The sequence below is a fragment of the Ictidomys tridecemlineatus genome, chromosome 4 (assembly GCF_052094955.1).
Source record: "Ictidomys tridecemlineatus isolate mIctTri1 chromosome 4, mIctTri1.hap1, whole genome shotgun sequence".
NCBI classification, from domain to species: domain Eukaryota; kingdom Metazoa; phylum Chordata; class Mammalia; order Rodentia; family Sciuridae; genus Ictidomys; species Ictidomys tridecemlineatus.
In genome coordinates, this window is record NC_135480.1 from 64,561,787 (window position 1) to 64,584,178 (window position 22,392).

A 22,392-nucleotide genomic window follows, 5' to 3' on the forward strand; every position below is an offset into this window, starting at 1 on the left:
CCGCGAGGGGGCGGCGCTGGCCATTTAAATACCTCTCCCGCCCGCCACGCCCCCTCGGCCCCAAGGCCGCGCGGGGTCCTAGCGCTCAAAGAGGCGGCCCCTGGGTCGCGGGTTACGGGGAACCGGCGGTGCGGGGGTGGGGTGAAGCATCTTCTTTACGCAGGAATCCCGGCTGGGAAGGGGCGGGAAGAGAAGGGTCCGGCTGAGTGCGGAGAGAGGAGGGTCTCGAAGGAAGCGCGGTGGGAGCGGCGCGCTGGGGCAGCCGCACGTGCCGATCGCCGCCCGAGGCGCGCGGGGTTCGGACCGGCGGGGGCGCCAGGAGCCGCGGGTCCACCGAGGAAATCCGGCGCCGCCGCACTTAAGCTGGGGCGGACGGGAGAGGTGACTGAAGGCAGCTGAACGCGGAAGGAAATGACCCTTCATTGGCCCTGGGGCGGCGGCAGAGGGGGTTCCCCCACACCACGGCCATCCTGCATCATCTCCCGGACTGCCAGTCCCTGGTTTTCAGATGAGAAACTGAGATTGGCATCGGGGCAATTAATATAAGTAAAAATCAGCCCCCCAAATTGGCTGAGGCTAGTTAGGTCCCCATTTATGGTTGGGGAACTTGAGGCTCAGGAAGGTTATATGGCATATCCCAAGTCACACTGTTTATAAGAGGCAGAGGTGTGAGCCCAATCTACCCACAAAGCTATGTCCAGGATAGTTTGCATGTTGTCAGGGTTTCTGTAAGTGCTGTCCCAAATCGAGGTGACAGTATTCTTTTACATCTGTGGTTGGAGCAAATCTTCTCCAAATCTCTCCCTCTTCTAGGTGCTCCAGCCCTACCAGACCACTGGTACCTAGGTGGGTGGTCCTTGGGGGAGATCCTGCCCTCCAGGATCTTGTTCCACGAGTAGATTCTTCTTTATCAGTGGTTCTATTTCCTGATGCTCACCAGGGCTGAAAGTGGGGCCAGATGCCCCGTTTTACAGGCCTGAAAGTGACCCTCCACCCAAGGGCTTGTGGCAGAAATTGGACTCAGAAGCTGGGTTCTCTGAAGCATGCAGAGCTTCTGCCTTCTCCTTCGCCCATCCACTCCACTGTGGAAACAGACCTGAGCAGATGGAGGGAACCCACAGAGACATGCTGTGACAGGAGTGGCCCCAAGGCTTGTGGAGGTCAAGAAAGGCTTCCCAGAGAAGGGAACCAGAGCTGCCACGAGGAGATGCCTAGGAGGTTGCAGGAAGGGACCCAGCAAGTCCAGAGAAGGGCATTCAACCCCGCAGACCTCCAGCCCAATCCCACCCACCTCCAGCCCACATGGCTAATCTGTGCCCACAGGAGTCGGAGCTGGTCCATCCTGGCCCTTCTCTGGTGCTAGTGCCCTATCTGGTCAAACAGAACCTCAGTTTCTCTTGGAGTTGATGCCATATGTAAGGACAAGGAATCCAGGTCAGGGCCTGTGCCCAGCGGGTGTTCGGTAACTACTCTGATATCTATCACAGTGTTTGGTTGATACTTCTGTTATACCCTGAGGGCTTCCTTTTCCAGGTTCTATTCAAGGGAGCGAAAATCCAGGAAAGTGCTTTGCAGCTGCCCTGTGCTTTGAGCAGATCCAGGAGTCCTGAGTTCTCTGCCACCTGCAGCTTTCGCTCAGGCCCAGGCTAGCTGAGCCCTGCCTTGCCCTACCTGGGTTGCTGCGGAGCAGACACTGTGCTTACAAAGCTTGGGGAGAGCTGCAGCAGGGTGGGGCTGGGGCCATGGTGGTGGGGGCAGGGTGGGATAGCAGCCCCCCTGCACCCCTAGAAGCTGTGGTTGTGGTTAGATGGTTCACGGGATTCCACCTTACTCTGTCCGGATGGGGCTCCCCAAGAGTTGGAGATGTGTGGGCATCCACGCGTGCCCACCCACTACAGATGCCTCTTGGGACCAGGGGCTAAAGACCAGGAAGTCCTCGGCACCCTTCCTTCACCCCTCCCTTCTTCATCTGTCACTTTATGTGTGATTTTTGGCAGATTGCTTGATCTTTTGACCTCAGCATGTTGATCTGCAGAGCAAGGCTAATTCTATCACTGAGGTCATGCCCTGATGGGAGGGCATGTGGAACGCGCTGAGTGCCTGGTGGGGCCTGGCCTTGTATTTGCTCAGAAAACATCATCCCCTTTCCCTGGTGGGCTTCGGAGAGATGCTGATGTCTGTGCCTACTCTGTGGACCTCCCAGGCCAGATGGCAGCGGCCACAAACACAGAGGATGACTGAGTCCAGAGGCCTTGAAGGCCACATCCAGGAAGCTGAGCTTGAATCTGCAAGAGGTAGGGGATGGGATTTGCCAGGCAACCATGCGGAACGTAGTGATCTGCTAAAGGCCACAGAGGCCAACTTTCCACACAATACTCTTAGCTCCTGCTCACACGCAGGTTCTAGGAGAACTTCTGGGGAGTTCTCCTAGACAGCCTGTGAATGCACAGCTCAGACTCTACAGTGTTGATGTTTCTGTGGAAATTCCTGCAGTCTCTCATGTATTGGTCAGTGAAGACAGGAGACATTTCTTTTTCTGGATCCTCATGACTATTATTCTGAGACAGTGCCTCTCAAGCACCAAGTCAGGTTCACTGGGAGTGTTTTGCACAGATCAGGTTGAAACCTCAAGATCTTATGTGTGGCCTTAGAGAAGTTGCTAAACCTCTCCGAGCCTTGCTTCCTTAGAGAACTAGAGTGGGAAAGACTATGGCGCTCTGGACCCCAATTCAGTTTTCTCTGCTTTTTGCCACTCACTACAGACCAGTCCTTCCTGTCACGTGGCAAATCAGAATAAAGACAGCCGTAGTCTTCCCATTAGGTGCCTTTATTCTCAATTATTGGCTGGAAACTGAAGTTCACAGAATTTAAGTAACTCACCCAAGTCACACAGTTTTGGAGTCAGGAATTGAACCTGGGTGGGTCTCTTACTTCCTAGGCCACATCTCAATGCAAAAACGTGACTTGTCCTCACTCCGGGCCCCTGCCCAGCACTCATGTGGGCCCGTGGGAGTCAGGGAGTTCCCCATCAGCCCTTATTTGAGTCCTGTTTTCTGGAGCAGAACCCTGGGTTCCCCAGTTCTTCCCCTGCCCACCCTCCTTTGTGCCCGCAGGCAGCTGGGCTCAAGCCACATCCCTTGTGAACCCCTCCTGAAGGGACAATGGGAGAAGGCAGCGGATGTGTCTGGGTGTCAGCTGCAAGGATTTTGTGAGCCAAACGCCAACACGGGGTACGTGGGAAACAGATGCCGTGGGGACTGGGGGGGGGGCTGTGACTCAGGAACGGCTGGTGTGTTTCAGTGAAAGCAAGAGGGCTTGCAGAACCGAGCCTGGTGCCAGCCATCCACGAGGCGAGGACCTCAATGGCCCCTTTTACAGAGGAGGGACCACCCCACACAGCGGACAGGGAAGGGCACGGCAGGTGCTCCCATCTGGGTCCTCAGGCTCCACTGGCCTCAGCCCTGGTGCGTGGCCAGAATTTGCGTGGCTGTTCTCCGTGGGACACAGGTCACCCCTCACCGTGCCATTGTGCACCAGGCAGGGGAACAGGTGCCGGTGAGGCCCAGAGTCCCCCTTGGCCTCCACGCAGGAGACTTCTGGCTCAGAGTCCCATTGGTGAGTAACTGTGGCTGGGGGCTCTGGAGGCTCCCCAAGGCCCCCCAGGACGGGGAGATGTTCAGTGAGAAAATTCGAGACTGGGTGAGCCAGGCAGGGCAGGATTAGAAGCGTCTCCGAGGCCTGACTCTGTGCTGAGCTGTGGACCGTGAAACCACAGCTTTCTTCTGCCCCGGGGCTGCTAGGAGCCCAGGGGCTTGTCTCTCTGAGCCTCACCACTCCCCACCCCCCAGTTTTACTCGTCTGCAGGTTTACCCCGGTGGATCCTGTTTTTGAGGGTGCCCGATTCTGCAGCCTGGGCTTGGGTTGGGGTCCATGAGGCCGGAAAGCACCTACTCCAAGCTACTGACAGCCACCGAGCCATGCCCAGGGCCAGGCAGCTGCCAGCACATGAGTCCCTGAAGAGGGCGCCGCCGCTGGGAACAAGGGTGCAGGCCAAGGGGAGGTGGGCAGCCTGAGGACAGCCCTGCCCCAGGGAGCTGCCGCCTGAGCCATTCTCCCTGGGGTGTTTCCTCAGCTGTAAAAGGAAGGTGGTCATCCTGCCAAGTTCAGGGGGTGGCGGGCATGGTGCCGTGGGAAGGGGGAGGGCACATGGGCTGGGTAAATCTGACGCTTGGTACCATCTTCCTCATGGGAAAGTCCACAGTCCATGGTTGACTGAAGGGAACTGATGGCAAAGGAAGCCCCCCCGTAGCAGAAAACCATGACCGGAAGTCCTAGGAGGCCTGGTCTGGGCTGTGGGGGGAGCTATGTCAGGTCCCTGGCCCCTGAGGCTCAGTGCACCCAAGTCAGCTCCACTCCTGTGAAGCCTGGGAGGGCTGTGCCCTGGCAGAGGTCCCCTGGTGGGCACATCCTGCCTCCAGCCGCTCCCGTAGCCCCTCTCTCTTGGTGCAGACCAGGGTTTCGGGTTCCTCACTGGGCTGAGCTCCTGTCTTCCTCAGAGTGGTCAAATCCCCAGGGCCTAGCAGAGCGTCCAGAGAGTGGCTCTCATGCCCCTGGGTGATCCTCACAGACAATGGTCACCTTCCAAAGTTTCAGAGAATGCATGGGATTCTGTTCTTGCTGTGCCACTCTGCTGTGTGCTCTTGGGCTGGTCTTCTCTCTTCTGTGAGCTCATCCCATCTCTGTGCAGTGAGGACAAGGATGCATGACTCTGAAGAGTGAGCTTGTTTGTGACCAGTGCCTGCCCCCCACGGCGCTCAGGCGTCAGTGGCACAGCTGCTTGGGTTCCTAGTGGGTTACTGATGGCGTCCATAGAGCCTCAGTTATCTGTCTCATTTCCTTTGGGGAGCTCCTAAAGTGGTCTGTGCAAGGGGGTGGCTATCCCATTCTGCAGGGGGAAGTGGAGGCCCCCCAAAATGGGTGGGAGGGTGAGGGTGGAACCCAGTCTCTCCCAGCTCTCAGCTGCAGACTGATGACCTTGTCCTATTCACGGTGCCCTCCTCCTCGGGACCCTGAGGCCTTCCTGGGCGCTGCAATGCTGCCTTCAAGGGGAAGCTGAGGCTTGAGATGTGCAGTAGCTGGCTCAAGGTCACACAGCCAGGAGGAGGCAATGTGGGGTGGACCCTCTGCTGCTGGACACTCTGCTCCCTCCCCATGACACCGCTCCATATGCTACTGGGAGCCACATGCGCCCCACAGACAGCACACCTGGAACCCACACTTATCCGCCTCCACATGTAACTGCAAAATAACACAGGATGCGGGACCACAGCTCACGGGAACCACAGGCATGCATCACCTCACATAAAAATGTCATACAGGCGCATACTGTCACAGACACCAAGTCTTTTAGAGACACCCTCAAAAGTCATAGAGTCACACATGCTGAGACACACACCCTGCACGAGTCCAGCTCACAAATATGCACAGGAAGCACCAAAATGTATGTAATGTGCATGCCGCGGATCTGCAAAGCCTGCAAGAACACCAGGCCACATGCACCACACATGAACCCCGAGCAGTGCACACCCCACAACATAGCAAGGCCTTAAGATGAGCAGGCTCCCCAAATCCAATGCCCACACCCCAAGACAGCAGGGAAAAGCCCTGGTCTGGACACGAGGGTGCATCTGCACGGGCTGGTGCTCGTGCTCCTGGGAACCGAGCTATCAGCTCGGATTGCACGTGACTCGGATTTTCTCAGAAGCAGACCACACAGGAGTCCAGTAGCTTTCACTCCAGCTGACATCCTGGGATGTAAAAAGGAAAGAGGGGAAAGGCCATCGTTTGGTCTAAATAAGTCAGAGACTGCCGTGGCCCCTCTGGGAATCCAAGATGAATGCAGATGGGATGCCGGGGGCTGGCCCAGGGCTCTGGATCCCGTCCTCTGAGGGGTGAATGCTGGCCCTGTCCACAAAGCCAGCTACTCTGCCAGGCACCCTCTCCAGCTCTGGAAGCTTGAAAATGGTTATCTGGCCTCTTCTAGACCATGGGACTTGTCTAGTCACCTTGCTCCCCTGTGCACTGGGGCAGGGGACCTGGGTTGGAGGCCAGAACGCAATTCCCCAAGACAAACTTGCTGTTGCTCCCGTCAGGACATGCCCGCCTTCTGGGGGCCAGGCTGTGCTGCCTGCTGGGCCCCTGGGAGCTCCTGAGCCCCACTCCTGCAGGTTCTCCCACTGTCACCTACAGGCTCTGGTTCATAACCCCCTTCCAGGCTTCCCTGGTCCCCTCCAGCCACTGCCTGACCCGCCTGTCCCTTCCTAACCTGTGAAGCAACGCCTTCTCCTCACTTCTGCCTTCACTGCTATCCAGACCCCTCATTCCACCAGTCTCGAGGCTGGCCTCCATGGGCAGCACTGCTGTGGGTGGTCAGCCTCCCCTGGCCACGGTCACATTTTCCGCAGCCGCCCCTCCCTCCTTCTCTAATCGCCCTCCTCCCTAGCACCTGTACCACCTGCTCCTGGTGCTCCTCTTGGCCCCGGCATTTCTCCCTCCTCGCCCTCTCCCCAGGACAGCACCTGGGCCGGAGTCCCCCTTTCCTGTTTACGTGTCCACCCGGTCATCCTCCATGGGCAGCCACGTGGACTTTCTCTGAAACACAGTCTTGACCAGGTGACTCCCCTGCCTAAAAGCCTTTGATGGCACCAGGAATCAAAGCACGGGCCACGGTTCCCATTTCTCTGCTCCTATGTGTTACCCACAGGCATCCTGCATCACCCCCTCTCCATCCTGCCCTCTCCCAGCCTGCTGGCGTCTCTGCCAAACTCCCTCTTCCCTCAAAACTTCTCCTTCCTCCCCCTCTCCCTCTTTCTTCCCATCCGCGCCCCTCTGCCTACCCCTCTCCCTCCATCAAGGGCTGCCCGAGGCGGGGGCTGTGGGATCTCTTTTGTGGGGTTCTTTGCCAACAACAAGAAAGTCTAGCCCGCTGCTGGAAGGGGCTCCTCATGCTGGTGGACCATGGGTCCGGAATCCAGAGCAGGAACTGTGGCAGCAGAGGCGAGAAAGCCCCCTCCCCTGGCTGACCCTGGATGACCACAGGTCATAGGCTTCCCTGCTCTTCATTTTCCCATAGTCCCCCTGACACTGTGGCTCTGACCTTGACCTCTGTCCCCAGAACACTCTGGCATCTGCCCTCTCAACTCCTCCATCTGCGACCCAGACACCTGGCCCTGGCTTCACCTGGGACCCTCTCCTCACCGGCCTAACTCCTCTGAACCTCACCCCATAACTCACCCATTTCTGTGACTGGGTTCCCCCCCCCTGCAGTGGGTGACTGTCTGTGTCACCTCTTCCCATGTGGCCCCTAAGGATGCTAGAGTAGAGCAGTTGGTAGGGGCTTGGAGTTGAGGTCCATTTCTGCCACTGGCTTGCTGAATGACCTTGAGCTGAGTCTTAAGAGCTTCATCTAAAAAATGAGGAGAGCAATACTTACCTTGTGTGATCGTAGTGAGGACTCAATTGCAGAGATATTATTCTTGTTATTTCTCTTTTTTTTAAGTGAAATTTAGTGCCTCCATGGGCTGCCCAAGGGGAGCCTTGAAGGTAGCTTGTCCAGGGCCTGGGAGACCTGGATCAGCCCTTTAAAGGGTTTCTGAGCCTTTGACGATACTACAGAGGCAATGTGGGGTGTACCCTCTGCTGCTAGACACTCTGCTCCCTCCCCATGACACTGCTCCATATGCTACTGGGAGCCACATGCGCCCCACAGACAGATTCCATCAGTGAATCAGGAAGCTGGGGCTGCGTGTTGGTGGGACCCAGGGAGTTTGGAGAAAAGAGTGCCTGGGGCATGTGGGTTGGGGTGTAGTCCATGGTGGAGAGCTCACCTAGCATGTGGGTGGCCCTGGGTTCAATCCCTAGCACCAGGTAGGAAACAAAGAGGATGATGGGAAGAAGACAGGAAAAGGGGAGGGGGCCACGAGGGAGGGAGCTCTGGGCTTCCAACCGAGAGGCTGACTGCAGGATAAGCAGCCGCTGTCTTTGACAGCTCTCCATTTCTTTCTGGTGCGCTGGTTTAAGGGCTGTATCAAAGCTGGGAGTGTGGGCTGAAGGTGGACGTGGGGGGTGGCACAGCCAGCTTGCCCCAGGCCCTGTTTATAGTAACAACCCTGGGAAAGAGCAAAGTGGATCTCACAATAGTCCTCGAGCCGTGCGCCTGACACATGGTGACAGAGACCATAATTACGGTCTCCTGGCCACTGCTTCCAGGTCTTGAGGGGTGGTCGTAGCTCTTAACAGAAATACTTTGTATGATAAATAGCCTTGGGGTTGGGGTTGGGGGTCTGAGCAGTAGTAGAGGACAGGGTGAGCCAAGGTGGAGCAGGGAGGGGAAGGGCTGGTGGTCTGGGAATGGCTGGGAGGGCCAGAGGCAGAGCTCCTGTGAGGGACCTCGGCCCCTGCAGTGAGCCCGAGTGGAGCAGCAGAGTGTCGTGAGGCCTGTGCTGCAGGGACATCTGCCTGCACAGGTACCCTTGTGAAGGACCCGGCTGATGAGGCCTGAACCAGAGTCCAGGGCTGGCTGTAACTCAGGGTGGCTGTGGGGTGAGGAGAGGTGTCATGCGAAGGTCAGGTGGAGGATTGGTCATCACCCCATCTGGCCCAGGTGACCAGGCAGAGCATAGGGAGATCCGGGGCTCACTGGGAAGCAGATCACAGATGCTGCTGGGCCTGGAGCTCAGAAGGAAGGTCCCAGGCATCGTTGAAGAGGACAGCTCTCGGGTCTGTAGATGGGGACGGTCTCACCTTCCTCCCAGGAGAGGGTGTGGTAGGCCAGGGGGAGCCAGTGCCCAGGACAGCACACTGAACATCACCTAAAAACGTGAATGGCTGGCAGTTGGACAAACCCTCGGACACATGTTGACCTGGGCCACACCTTTTGGGTGGGAACAGGACACACATGGGCTGTCCTCTCACTGTCCTTCAGTCATCAGGGAGATTCCCCAAGCAAGACGCCTCCGTGGAGTGGCCCCCATCCCTCGGTGGACCCCATTCTCCCTCCCGGCGCTGGAACAGCCCAGCCCTGGCATCTCCAGGTTGAGAACCAGACGGCCCCGCTCCCGTTCTCTCTGGCACAACTTGCCCGCCCTCTAGTGGATCTCGGGAGAGTCTCAGACTCAAGGAAACCCTTTGGAGAGAGACCAAGCCACTGTGTCCAACCCTGTCCCCCTCTGAGGTGAAGACTGGAGCCCTGAGCAGGAGAGACTCCTGAAGGAGGTCAGGAAGATGGGTGGGGCGGGCCCTCGGGAGGGAGCAGGGGCTTGGGCGCCCAGCCCCGGGGGGAGCCCAGCGACACATGCAGTCTCTGCACCCTCCCCTGGAGGCCTTGGTCCTCACCCTCAGCGGGGAGGCGGGACCATCCCCCAGGGCTGCGAGGGTGGCTCCCAGTGACGGCACAGGACGGGTGCTCGGCCTGTGGCCCTGCCCTGCCCTGACCATTCACCTCCTCCTCTCGAATGTTGGCTTTCTGATCCCCTTTTGAGCAAATCCAGACTTTCACTCATATGGATTCCTTAAATTGAGACTCACCTGCCACCATCTCCTCAGCTCCATCGTATTTCTTCTTCTCTGTGACTTTTCTGGCCAGACACTGGGGTCAGAGAAAGAGGACCCAGCCTTGCCTGTAGGAAGGTCCTACAGCAAAGTCCAACCCAGGACCATACCAGAGTGTGGTCAGTACCAGAAAGAGTGGCTGAGGCTCCAGGGCCAGAGGAGGTGCCCCTCTGACAGCACATGTGGGTGGGAGGGAGGGCATCAGGGAAGGCTTCCTGGAGGAAGAGTCAGAGGAGAGGAAACGTGGGGGAGGAGGGCCAGAAAGTAGGAAGCATGGGTCTGGGAAAGAGCAGGGGCTGAGGGTGAGGTGGCCTTTAAGGAATGAGGGGCAGGGGAGAAGCAGCAAGAAGGGCCATGGGCTGTCACGCTGTCGGCACCTGGCATGCCAGGTCCCAACTAAGCATTAGACCAAGAAGGTCAGAGGCAGGGTTCATCAGAGAAGAAAAACCAGGCAGATGGCCTTGGGGGCTGTCACTGCGGGACGGAGATGGTTCCCAGAAGCCTTTGGATGAATTGATCCGTTTTTACTCTTCCATTCAATTTCTCCTCCTCGGCCTGCCTCCTCCCGCACACTGGGCCAAAGGAACGGACTGGATGAGTTTCCTCCTGTCAAGTGCGGGTCAGGCCTGGTGACAGCTCGATCATTCAGGGGAGAGTTGGAAAGGACCTTGGAAGGAGGTGTTTCCTTAGGTGGACTCTGGAGGGCGTGACACTTGCTGGCTGTTGAAAGGGGACACGGTGCTCCAGGTGGAGAACAGCAAGACGAGGATCTGGGGAAGAGTAAGGAGCCAGCCATGGCCAGAGAGTTGGGGACAGGGGGCAGTCAGGGGACCAGCATCGCAGGCCTTGAATACGGCTAATGTGTTGGGGCTTTTCCAAGGAGTCCATCCCAAACTGGGCCCACACAAAGAACCAGGAACCAAGTGATTCTGGGTCGCCTAGCCCCGTGAGGGCTCCGGGAGGACCCTCTGGAAGCCTGTGGCCCCATCTTTCATAGTGAGGCCCCTTTCCTAGAGATACCAATAGTGTCCCATTGTTAGGAACCCACCCCAAGAGACAGAAAGGTGGCTCTAGGCTGATGGGACACCTCCTGGCACCAGTTGCCCCAGCTCATCCTGAAAGCCATGACTTGGGGCCCATTTCCAGGTCCCACCTGGGCACGTGCTCAGGAGCCCATGCAAACGCCAGGCTGGCTCCTCTCCAGGGGTGGCAGCCCAGCTCCAAGGGCCTCCTCAGCCTCACCCGGCAGGTGTTACCCTCACCCCATTCTGCAGAGGAGCAAGCTGTGTGCCCCTCACCACCTCTGCTGGAGCCTTTCAGGGACCAAGGCTACTTCTCTGCTTCTGAAGCTCTGAGTTCTTCCTGAGATCAGGAGGCAGACAGGCTGGTGGGGACAAGGCGCTTCACCCCCCCACCCCCGTTCCTCATCTGTAAGCAGGTGGGTGTGGTCGGAATACAGAGCATGGAAGCCCCTGCCCACTGCAGGCAGCAGGTACACAGGGAACGAGCAAGGCTCAGAAGCAGCCAGCAGGGGCATGCTGCAGGACCTGGTGGGCATTGTGCCTCCCTCACCCCGGGCTGATGGCAGAGGTCGGGCAGAAGATCCCTGAGTGGGGAGTCAGCACACAGCGTGTGGGCTTTGGAGCTGGGGTTCCCTCCCAGAGCTCCCAGGGGATCTGAGCAAGTGCCTCTGAGAACAGAACTGCCTCAGCCCATCTGCAGCTCTGAGTGGGCAATGCAGAGGGTGGTCAGAGGCTCAGCAGCTGTCCTCCACACTACCCATCCGGAGGGCCCAAGAGCTGGACCCAGGCACACCCTGGCAGACTCCCCATGCATACAAGATGCATACATGGACACATACAGACAGACACATGTCACCTGCAGACACAGATTCATGATGTACCACTGCCACCAGAACTTTGGTGCCCAAACGGACAGGCTTAGACAGCACACCCAGCTAATGCCGCTTACATGGAGGAGGCCCACGTGATACAGGTGCACAGACACACGGGACATATGAGTGCAGTATGTACAGACAGCACCCACAGACGTCCAGACGAGCATGTGCAAGCAGATAAAGTGGCAACCCACACATGCCCACAGGCGCAGACACAGGCTTGCAATCACCCACCGTCTGCTAAAGGTCCTTTGAGCTCTGATGGCCCCAGGATCTGAACAGGTGCCTCTGAGAACAGAACTGCCTCAGCCCATCTGCAGCTCTGAGTGGGCAATGCAGAGGGTGGTCAGAGGCTCAGCAGCTACCGAGAACCATCCACACCCCCCCCCCCCCACAAGCCAGGTCTGTCCCTCACTGCTCCATGTGCTCTCAGCTCTCTGCCTCCTTTGATCTCACAGCAGCTGGAAGGGGAGGCAGGGCAGGGGTCTGCAGTGAGGAATGAGGTCTAGAGATGCCAGCTGATGGCCCAGGCCACACAGCTCACGGAGGGCAAGCTGAAGCCTGGTTTGAGGTTGGGTCTCTTGTGTCTGCCCACCAGGCTGCTCCTCCAGGAGCAACAGGGGCTCATGGATACAGGGAACACACAGCCAGGCACCCAGTGGGGCCTCGCTATCACTCAGTCTAAAACACTCATGTCCCAGATGAAGAAACAGGCCTGAGAGAAACTCTGCAGGCCTTAGGTGGCCACAGTGAGAGCCCGTGGAGGAGCCAGGGTCACACGTTTGTTCACACACACCACCCCCGAGGCTGTGTGTACAGACGGGATCTCACAGGAGCTGTGGGCACGGGCTGCGGACACACGTGCATAGGTTCTCCTGTCTCAACAGCCCTCGAAGGGCCAGACATGGTCCTGTGTTAAGTCCTCACAGTGACAAGGGAGGTAAGAGTGACTGACCACATTTTGCATTTGAGGAAACTGAGGTGTGAAAAGATAAGGCCCAAAGTTGTGCAGGAAGGGACAGGCAGTGGCATGTTCCAAAGGCAAGTCTACATGTCATCCACATCCCCCATGTATTCTCTCTCTCTCTCTCTCTCTCTCTCTCTCTCTCACACACACACACACACACACACATACACACACACACACACACACACAGCTTCCTGGACTCTAGACACAGCAGCCCCCAGATGGAACATTTTCCCTGCAACCCAAAGTTCAAAGTTTTAGTGTCAGCACCTCCTTCCCAAGGGGTCTTCTGAAGACTGACGAGTTTGTTTAGGGCTTACCCTGCCTCCCAGGCCCCTGGCCTCCTCTCCTCCGTGTGGAAATGAATCCCACGTGCACCTAATCTGCCTGCTCTGAGATGGCCGCAGGATCTGGCGAGGGCTCTTTGACGTGGAAGCGGGTGTACTGCATGGATTGTGGGTGTTTGGTGGTTGCTGTTTCTGTAAGAGAGAAAACTCATTTTCCTGAGAGCCTGCATCTCCCATCCTCAGATTCTGGAGGCCCAAAGCCTGGACTCCCAGCACGTACTCACAGATGCCCAAGGTCAAGACTGGCTCCGGAGAGACAGGGAAGGCACCAGTGCACCTTACACATGTCCTGTGGGCCACGCTCTATGTTAGCAACTTTAATATCTTCTCCCAGAGAGGACCACACCAGGGCTCCAAGAAGTGACGCGTGGCCGGAGTGTGTGGCCCAGCTGATCCCGAGTCCTCATCCGCCTGGCTCCTTCCTCACCCCAGTCCTGACCCATTTCCTGGCAACTTTGCCACCTGGAGTGAGTGACCTCCTCCCTCTGGGCCTCCGGTCCTTCCACGGGTCAGGGAGGACAGTGTTCCTCCATGTAGGAATAATGAGCTCCTGTGATAACAAGCTCTGTGTCAAAATGATTTGTCCAGCACCAAACACTGTGTGACCAGAAGGGAATAATTCTATTTTTATTGTTTTCATGTCAAGAGGCAAATTTGCCCCTAGGATTCATACAGGAACGCATCACTTAATATCGCTCCTGGGCACTTGTTAATGAGCACCTGGTTGGCCACCAGAGAGCCCAGCAAGCCAGTCCTCTCAGGAAGTGGGGCGGTGGGGGTGGGGTGGGGGGTAAGCACCAGAGGCTTGGCTGGTGGGGCCTGGCCTGGCCTGTTCCTCCGCTCAGGGCTGGGCTGAGGCCTCCTCTGAGCTCGAGGGCCCCGCTGCACCCTGGCGGGCTCTGGCAAAGGCTGCCTTGATTTCTTGGTTGATGAGGTCCTGCCAGGGGTCTCTGAGGAAAAAGGAGAAACAAGAATCATAAACGATCACCAAGAACAACAGTCACGGGCAGTGGCGCCCCGCTGGAGCTGAGGGGCCACTCCTTTCCGGTCCCCATCTCCTGACCCCACAGCAGCCCTGCCGTGGGCATGCCCCGACCCCCACCCTTGAACTGTAGGGACCCAGTGTTCAGACAAGCGATGTGACTTCTCCAAGGCCACACAGAGGCTCCCTCGTCTGCATGTGTGTCTTCCAGCCCAGTGGCCTCCAGGAGATGAGGAGCTAGCCCCAGCTCTGTCCCCTTCTCTGGACCTGATCTGGGAGGCCTGAGGCCCTGGGGCAGGGGCTCTGTGACTTTCAGGTCATATGAAATTCTCAGTAGTTCCTGGTCTCCCACCAGAACCTACTTTTGCTTTCTCATTTGCTGTCCTTGGGTACTTGGGGAAGGCGGGCCCAGGTTATTATCTTGACGCAGTGAAGGAAGCAAGGCTCTGTGTGACAGCTAGACATCACAGCAGCATGACAAGGGACACTTTTTTTTTTTTTTCCCTAGTGCTGGAGATAGAACGCAAGGCCTCATGCATGGAGGGAAGGAGCCGCTTTGTGGACTGTCCTCCTGTCGTGTGACAGAGGCACTCCTCTGGGCTCTGCTGCTTGGGTTGCTGGCTACCTCCAGACATGGTTGAGAAGTTTTTATGCCTTTGCCCTGATCTCTGCCAGGCTTTCCAACACCCCCCGAGAGAGGCTAAATAACTTCTGCAGATAGGGGAAATATGTACGGTGAAGATAAAAGCATCTGGGAAATTTGGCTTTAAAAAAAAGTCAGATGTAATATTGAATTCAACTAAAATGTGGTAACAACCTTGTAAATCCAGCTCCAAGAGGAGTTCCCGTCCAGCTGGCACCCAGGGCCCTCCAGCAGAGATCTGTGTATGTCTGTCTGTTATCTCATCCCCAGACAAGCAGAAGGGCTTGTGGTGCTGTTTCCATGTATGTGCACACCTAGTGCCTACGATGGATTCTGTGTGTGTGTGTGTGGGGGGGTATGTGCACGTGCGCTCATGTGCATGTGCGTGCACAAGGACCCTGTGAGCTTTGTGCAGGACCAGAGTGCAGATTCTCCTGAAAGGTTCTGGGGAGATGCTCACTGCAACTAATCTCTCCTCTCCCCCCTCCTTTCCTGAGCTAAGACTATGAAAATATTTCTGGCACTTTCTAAAGTTTCTGTCTAGGAGTGGAAAAATCATCAACTGGGAGAGCTTGGGTGTGGGAGATGACAAATGGCTACCAGACCTGCAGGTTCTGGGAGCTGGGCTTCCCATAGTGCCGGCAGGGACAGAGCTAGGCTGGAACAGGGCCAGAGGGTAGCTGGTCAGAAGCCCACACTCCCTCGGCGGTGAGCACTAATGGGCGGAGGTACAGGCGTCTTGGCCATCCAGGGTCTCATGAGACTTGCAGGGCAGGTAAAAGCCCCATAAACACGTCATCAAGAAATACCAGGTAGTTACGAGTACTATGGAGACCACCACACTGGGTAATGGGCTGGAAGATGACAGCAGGTGGCCAGTGGACAGATGTGGCCGTGGGGCAGGTGCTAGCTGGGCTGGTGAAGTCTGGGAGGCTTTGTGGGAGTTGGGCTTGAGCCCCCAAACAAGAGGATGGCCCTGGAGGGAACTTCCATGTTCATCATGTCTGTGCTTTTAACTTCGGTGGAGATGGGTGGAGGGACCCAGTGGACAAGAGGAAGCTGACTGGGAGCCCTGCAGGGGGCCAGGGTGGATGGGGAAGCCAGCCAGAGGTGGGGGCAAGATGGAGGCCAGGCGGCGGGCTGCGTGTGCCTACACGTGGGTGGGGGTCACGGGAGCTGAGTCCCTGGCCTAGGCGGGAGCCCTCCTGCCTGGAGGTCCCAGAGGCTGCAGACTTGCTTCTGACAGATTAGATGGAGGTGCGCCTTGGGACCTGGAGGAGCCTGGGACAGTATGCCACTTTCCCACTGAGGAGGGCGAGGCCCTGGGTGAGAAGGGGATTCTGGAGGAGACTGGGTTTCCAGGGCGGTTGGACCTTTGGGGTCTGAGGTTCCCTGAGAGCCGCAGAAGGAAGGCCTGGGGTGGGGAGATCACTGGCCTGGGGAGCCAAGGCAGGCTGAGGAGAGCACTGGTACTGGGCACCCCCAGGGCCTGCACAGGAACGGAAGCCCCCAGGGCTCCACGGAGCCCAGCACTCAGGCTGGGAGAGGAGAGGGAAGGAGCTGGCAGGGAGCAGAGAGAGACCAGTCAGGGGGAGAAGGGAGTGGAGGCTGGGCCGCGTGCTTCTAGGAAGAGGGAGGCCGCAGAGACGCCGTGGGACTGTCAGTGACGAACTGCAACTGCCCACGGTTCTAAGTGACATGGATGGAGGTCACGGGTGACCTTCTTGAGAACCTTGTGGGCGGGACAGGTGGAAGTCAGACTGCGGGGGCACCAGGGAAAGGGTGGGAGGAAGTAGGCCGTCAGCAGACCCGGCCCTCCGAGAAGCCAGAGGCAGGAGTGGTGGGTGGGCCGACCGGGAAGTGGGCCAGAGGGCCTGCTCCTGGGGCACGGGGTGGGGGGGGGGCAGACCTCAGGGTACGGGAAGAGCAGGGAGGGCCCTGGCCCCTGCCACAGGGGGCGGGTGGGCTGGGGCTGCTGTGGCAATGCAGCCAGCCTAGCAGAATCTTCTCGGGGCCCTGGGAGCCAGGCGGGGGGAGAGGGACCTGCCAGAGGCCACACAGAACCCAGGCTGGGGCCCTCTCTGGCCCTAAACCTGAGTCTTCCTCACACCGAGCTGGCGCCAGCAGCCATCCACACCCAGACTGTGCACCAAGGAAGGGCCCTGGGCTGCACGGCCTCTCCATGAGCGGGGGCTGTTTCTGCACCCAGGAGGCTGGTGTGCCCAAGTGAAAAGGTGCCCTGTGTTCCGTACCCCAAGGCGTCTCCCTTTGCCAGTGCCACCTGTCAGTGCTCCCTTCCCCACTGGGAGCCTCTCAGGACCCTGCTGTGTGCTGTGACAAGGTGGCTGAGCACTCAGGTGACTGCCCTCAGGCAGGGCTATGCCCCAGGCTCCCTGGGTCCTGAGGCCTCGGCTCCCTGACAACAGGAGAAATGGCTGCTTGACCAGCTGCCTACAGTGGCCCCTGTCCATCCCAGTCCTGTCTGCTTGGAAGCATGGCCGGGCCTGCGTCAGCCCGAGTCCATCCCAGGGAGCCTGCCTGTGCCCCACACATTCCGTTTCGTTGAGAGATGGTCAGGGGTGGGCTTGGTCAGGGGTCCGTCCTTCAAGAGCTGGGAGGGATTTGGAATGAAGGGGAAATTCTGGGCAGGAAGAGGACAAGCCTGGTTCTGGCCCAGGTTCTGCTGTCATGCCGAGGGGCCCAGGACCTTCCCAGTCACGGGTGGCAGCTGTGTCCCTTGCCCTCTGCCCTCTGTGGACTGCTCCTGACTGGGAGGAAGTGAGAGGAATCAGCACCTCAGAGCAAAACAGGTGGACCCTGGGAGGGACAGGGGTCCTAAAAGATGGGACAGAGGGAAGAGCCAAGCCACAGCAGGCTCACACTCTCAGAGAATCTGCTTCACGTGGCCCCTAAAAGGCAGGTGCCCTTTGGATCCCCAAACTCCATGTCTGGAAACTGTGAACAGTGGCAAAGGTGTAATATTTACCAGATTGTCACCCAGAAAGGAGCCGCACGCTGAGCAATAAGGGAGGGGCCAAGCCAACTGCCCTGAGCTGCCGTCCTGACGTGTCACCACCACATGTCTGAAGTGCTCTGCACCATACAGGGGCTGCTCAGGGCAGAGCTGGGAGCTCAGGGCGGAATGAGGAGCTCCCCGGGCGGCCGGACCCCCACCCGCCAGGACCCCCACTAGGCGCCACGCTAGTGCTGATGCGGAAAGACGTGCTTGAACGTAGTTGAAGAATTCTATATTTTCCAAGTTTTCTGCACGAGGCACATCTTAATTTTATAATCAGAAAAACAACAAACATCAACCTCAGAAGAGCCAGGCCCTTTGGGAAACCCTCTTACTCACCCGGGTTTGATGGGCAGCGGTGTGGGGAGGGGTCTGGGGAATCCTGCCTTCCCCACCAGCCAGTAGGTCTCCTGTACGCCCTTCCCCTGGAAGAGAGAGGAAGGGTTCTGAAAGGCCTCCTGCACCCCCAAACCTTCTCAAATGAGTGAAGGCACAGCTGGGCGATTCCTCCAGCCTGTCGAGAGCAGCTAGAGCCTGGAGGCCCCTCCTGGGTCAGGATCCACTTGCTCTGCCGCTCGCTGGCTGTGTGATGTTGGCCAACTTACTTGGCCTCTCTAGGCCTAGTCTCCTCTGTATCTCACACAGCTTTTGTGAAGATTTTTTTAAAAAGTTCATATGTATCGGTGAAACAATAAAGAAGGGACTTGAACTTGGTGGCCAGCAGGTCTGGGATGCTGGGACCTGAGGCTCCTGTGATCTGTGATTCTCTCCAGCCCCCACCACCAAAGCCTCTGACGGCCTCCCTGGGAGAGGAATGGCAGCCCTGGAGGTGAGGAGGGAGGGAGTCTGAGGGGTGCTCAGGTCAGGGTTGGCTGGTCTGGAGGTTCTAAACCCACCCTGGCCGAGGTGTCACGGGGTGGGTATTGCACTATGGAGTCCCACGCCAGCTTCAAGAACCCAAGGTCAGCATGCTATCCTCCCCGCCTCTCTCTGCATCCTTTCCTACCATCACAGTCCTGTTTCTCAGGACACCCAGTGCCCACTCCCTCAAGCAAGAAATGCCTGCTCTGACTTACCCGGGCTATTCTGCCATATCCCCAGCCATAGGGAGAGCCATACAGGGATTCCAGGCTGTGTGACCATGCACAAGTCACTGCCCCTCTCTGAGCTGCATTCTCCTGCTCTGACTTTCTGTAGTGTAATGAAGAGAGCCCCATGGAGCACCCAATTTCTGAGGCCTATGCATAGCTTTGGGCCTTCGAACCTAGCTCCCTGTCAGGCCTGGAGGAGGAATTAGGAGAAACAAGAGGAGGTGGGGTAGGAAGAAAAGTCATTCGTGAGAACAGTGTATCATTCCCGCTACTCACAAGTTCAAGGCCAACCTTGTCACCTTAACTAGACACTTAAGATTAAAAATGAAAATATCTTAAAATGAAAAGGACTGGGGATATAGCATTTGACCAGCATGGGCGAGGCCCTGGGTTTAATCCCCAGTACTACCAAAGAAAAAGAAAAAGAATACTGTATTATGGCCTTTTTCGGAATGTTAACATAAAACAAGAAGGTGAGATCAGCCACAGAACTTCCTTGGCCGTTGAGGTGTTCCTGAGCACGGGCAGCCCAGTTTTGTGCCATAACAGCTGAGCCAGGCAGGGGACTGGCGGGTCACAGGGACGGCGTCCCAGTCCCTGGGGGAAGGAGGTGAAGCAGAGGCGTCTCTGCACACGGCAGGTTCAGTGAGTGGCAATGTCCCAGCCCGGGTTCCAGGGGTGACCAGGAGCCTGACCGTGCTCTGGAGAAGCACAGGCTTTGGGGACATCGGACCTGGGTTTTGAGCCGTGTCACTCTGACAAGTCCCTTGTCCTCTCTAGTTGAATTACTTCAACTATAAAACGGGGCCGCGTTACTCCTGTCACTATTGCTGTGAGTGACAGATGGGTCGTGTGCGTCACACAGCAGTGCGCTACCCCTGCAGGTTGTCCCCACAGGGACTGCTGTGCTCTGGCCAGACGGTTTCCAGGGGAGAGAGGCGTCACTGGAATTTGGGGAGCAGAGAGCGCATGTGCGGTCATCAGACAGCCCAGCTCCCAGCGGCCAGGTCAGGTCAGGTCCCGCGGCCCACAGAAGCTGCGTCCGTGGGGACCAAGGACATCCTCTCACCTTCAGCTCAGTCTGACCCCGGACAGCAACTTCGTAGCCCTCATTGAGGCCGAGCAGCGCTTCCACGGCGCTCCGGCTGGCGTGGATTCTGTACGCTGAGGAGAAGGGCAGTGGCCAGGTCACAGCGGGCGGCAGCAGGCCCCGTATTTGGTACAATCATCACAAAGCCCCAACAGCTCGCGCCCAACCAGTCACAATTATGATTTATGTGATACCCTCCTGCAGGTTCTGTGTCTCCAGATGGTTGGTTACCAAGAGAAATCCCAAGGAGAAGCAAATTGATTGACTATTAGGGGAACTCAAGATGAAGTCAGAAGCCTCAGAAACATGATTTTACTTGTAGGAAAGTCTATGAAGGCTGAGTCGGAGAAGGTAGGCAGTTGTTTTTCTGAAAGAAGGAATACCTCGTGGGGCTATCATGTTCAGTTACACAGCATGTGCACTGAACATTAGGGATTACACAACCTATTCAGCCAGAAGCAGAGGCCCTGAGGATTTCAACATTTCAGCTGTTCTAACCATGCTATCAGAGTAGCTCCTGTTGCCAGCAAGGGCCTGCATGGTTAGGGATGCCCTTGTGGCAGTGTGAGGGCTATCCCAACATAATGGGAGCTGGCAGGCAGTCAGGAAAAAAAAAAAACTGGTGTCAGGTTCAGTCTTGAAAATGGAATATTACTCGGTCATAAAGAAGAATGAAATTATGGCATTTGCTGGAAAATGGATGGAACTGGAAGCTCTATCATGCCAAGTGAAATAAGCCAATCCCAAAGAACCAAAGGCTGAATGTTCTCTCTGAAATGTGGATGCTGACTCACAATAGGCTGAGGGGAATGGAGAGTGGAGGTTCACTGGATTGGACAGGGTGGAGTGGGGACAAGGGAGGGGGAGGGGAATGGGAAAGACAGAGGAATGAACCGGATATACCTTTCCTTTGCACAGAGGAAACTCTAACTCCACGTCATGTGCAATCACAAAAATGGGAATGTATGATATATGTCAAAATACAGTCTACAGTGTGTATATCTAAAAAAAAAAAACAAATAAGAAATTTAAACCAAAAAAAAGAAAAAGAAAAAGAAAAACTGGAAGGGATCTCCTCACTGAAAATGAGGAGACTAAGGTCCCCAGGAAGAGTATTTTGCTCAAGAATACTAAGCAAGCCAGTGGCAGGGCCAGGACTAGGACCCGGCTTCCCGCATCTGGAGTCTCTGTTCTCTCTGTTAATCCCCTCATGAGATCATCACAGGTTAAAAGGACCCATGACATGTCCTCCCCACTGCCTTGACAACTAGTGCACACTGCCACCAGATGGTGACCTGGTGACTAAGCACCGAGCCTGTAGAGCAGGAGAGCCCCTCCCACGCAGGACAGGAGCATGCCATACTCACGCAGCCCCGTGGACTCCATCCGGGATGCGGTGTTGACAGTGTCCCCAAACAGGCAGTACCGAGGCATGGTGAGACCCACGACCCCTGCCACGCAGGGCCCTGGAACCCGAATGTGCCTGGTGAGCTCCAGCAGGTCCAGGACCAGAGAGCGTCCCTGTGCCAGCTGCACCCATCCCTACCCCCACTGCCATTCCCTCTAGATGTCCTGGGCTGTGGTTGGGGGCAAGGACAATGCTATCTGCAGTCTCCAACAGTACCCACCCGAGAAGAGAGGACACCTGTGTGAGGCCCTGGGCTGGGCACGGGAGGGCCAGTCCTAGCTGCATGACTGCCATCAATGCTGGGGCAAGGGGTCACTGTGCCAGCCCGGAAAAGCACCTCCAGCCCCACCCAGGGGCTTTCTGGAGTAGGTGATGCTGAGCTGTGGCTCAAGGGTCGAGAAATAGCAGGCAGGGAACAGCAAGTGTGAAGGCTCAGAGGCAGAGCCCAGGGGTCTGTGGGAAACACAAGCAGCAGGAACAAGGACCCAGGCGGGGAGTGGTGGGCATGGGGTGCAGTAAGTGTGGACTTGATCCTGCAGAGCGGCCACCGAGGGAGGGAGGACTGGGGACGTGGGGAAGGCAGAGCAGCTGCTCTGAGGCCTCTCCCGGGTTGTGCACACCAGACCCTTGTTCCGCCTCCTGCCTCAGACTGTCAGCTCCTCTATACAGAATCAGACACCCTTGGCCAGGTGCTGAGACCGACAAGCCCAAACAAAAGACCCAAATCATCACAGACTCTTTGATTCTGATGTATTAGAACTTGAAGATGATAAAAGGGAAAAAAGAAACCAAATTATTTTGGCATAGAATTTTAGAATCTCAGGACTCTGGAAGCAGTCATTGGGGCTGTCCCAAGCCAACGCCCCAGGGAGGCCTGGACACTGACCCCACCCACATGTAGTGTCACCCAGGTCCCCTCCCATACCTGAGTGCAGGCCGGCCCTGATGTGTACAGGCACACCGGGCGCGTGCCTCATCCGGAAGTCCCCCACAGAGCTCAGGAGATCCAGGGCCAGATTGGCGATCTCGGCTGCGTGCCGGTCCCCATTGCGCTGGGGCAGCCCCGATGCCACCATGTAGGCGTCCCCGATGGTCTCCACCTAGGAACCACAGTCTTCATGCTCCAGCTCGGGGACATGCCCTTCCTGGGCTGCCCCACACCTACCCACATGAAGCCACCACTCAGGAGCCCTGCCCAGCACTGTGGGTCCCCTGCCCACAGTGCCACCTCTGCCGGGCCTCCCGCCTGGCACTTTAACAATGATCAAATCTGTACATTCCGAGTGACCTCTGTCTGCATCCCAGGTGACCATGGCTTTTTTGTCTCAGACCCGGGCTGCGA

General features: G+C 57.2%; 1 protein-coding gene across 1 annotated transcript in view; it reads right to left on the reverse strand.

The window, feature by feature from the left end:
* Positions 1-13,422: 13,422 nt before the first annotated feature.
* The window catches only part of LOC101969867 (guanylate cyclase D), a 32,523-nt gene continuing 23,553 nt past the window's right edge, over positions 13,423-22,392 (reverse strand). Inside the window, exons 14-18 of the mRNA XM_005323322.2 lie at positions 21,976-22,150; positions 21,010-21,108; positions 19,622-19,716; positions 17,801-17,886; positions 13,423-13,770 (exon numbers count right to left, since the gene is read on the reverse strand). Of these exons, the coding sequence (XP_005323379.2) occupies positions 13,662-13,770; positions 17,801-17,886; positions 19,622-19,716; positions 21,010-21,108; positions 21,976-22,150 (564 nt within the window). The 3' untranslated portion in view covers positions 13,423-13,661. The remainder of the gene's footprint in view (positions 13,771-17,800; positions 17,887-19,621; positions 19,717-21,009; positions 21,109-21,975; positions 22,151-22,392) is intronic.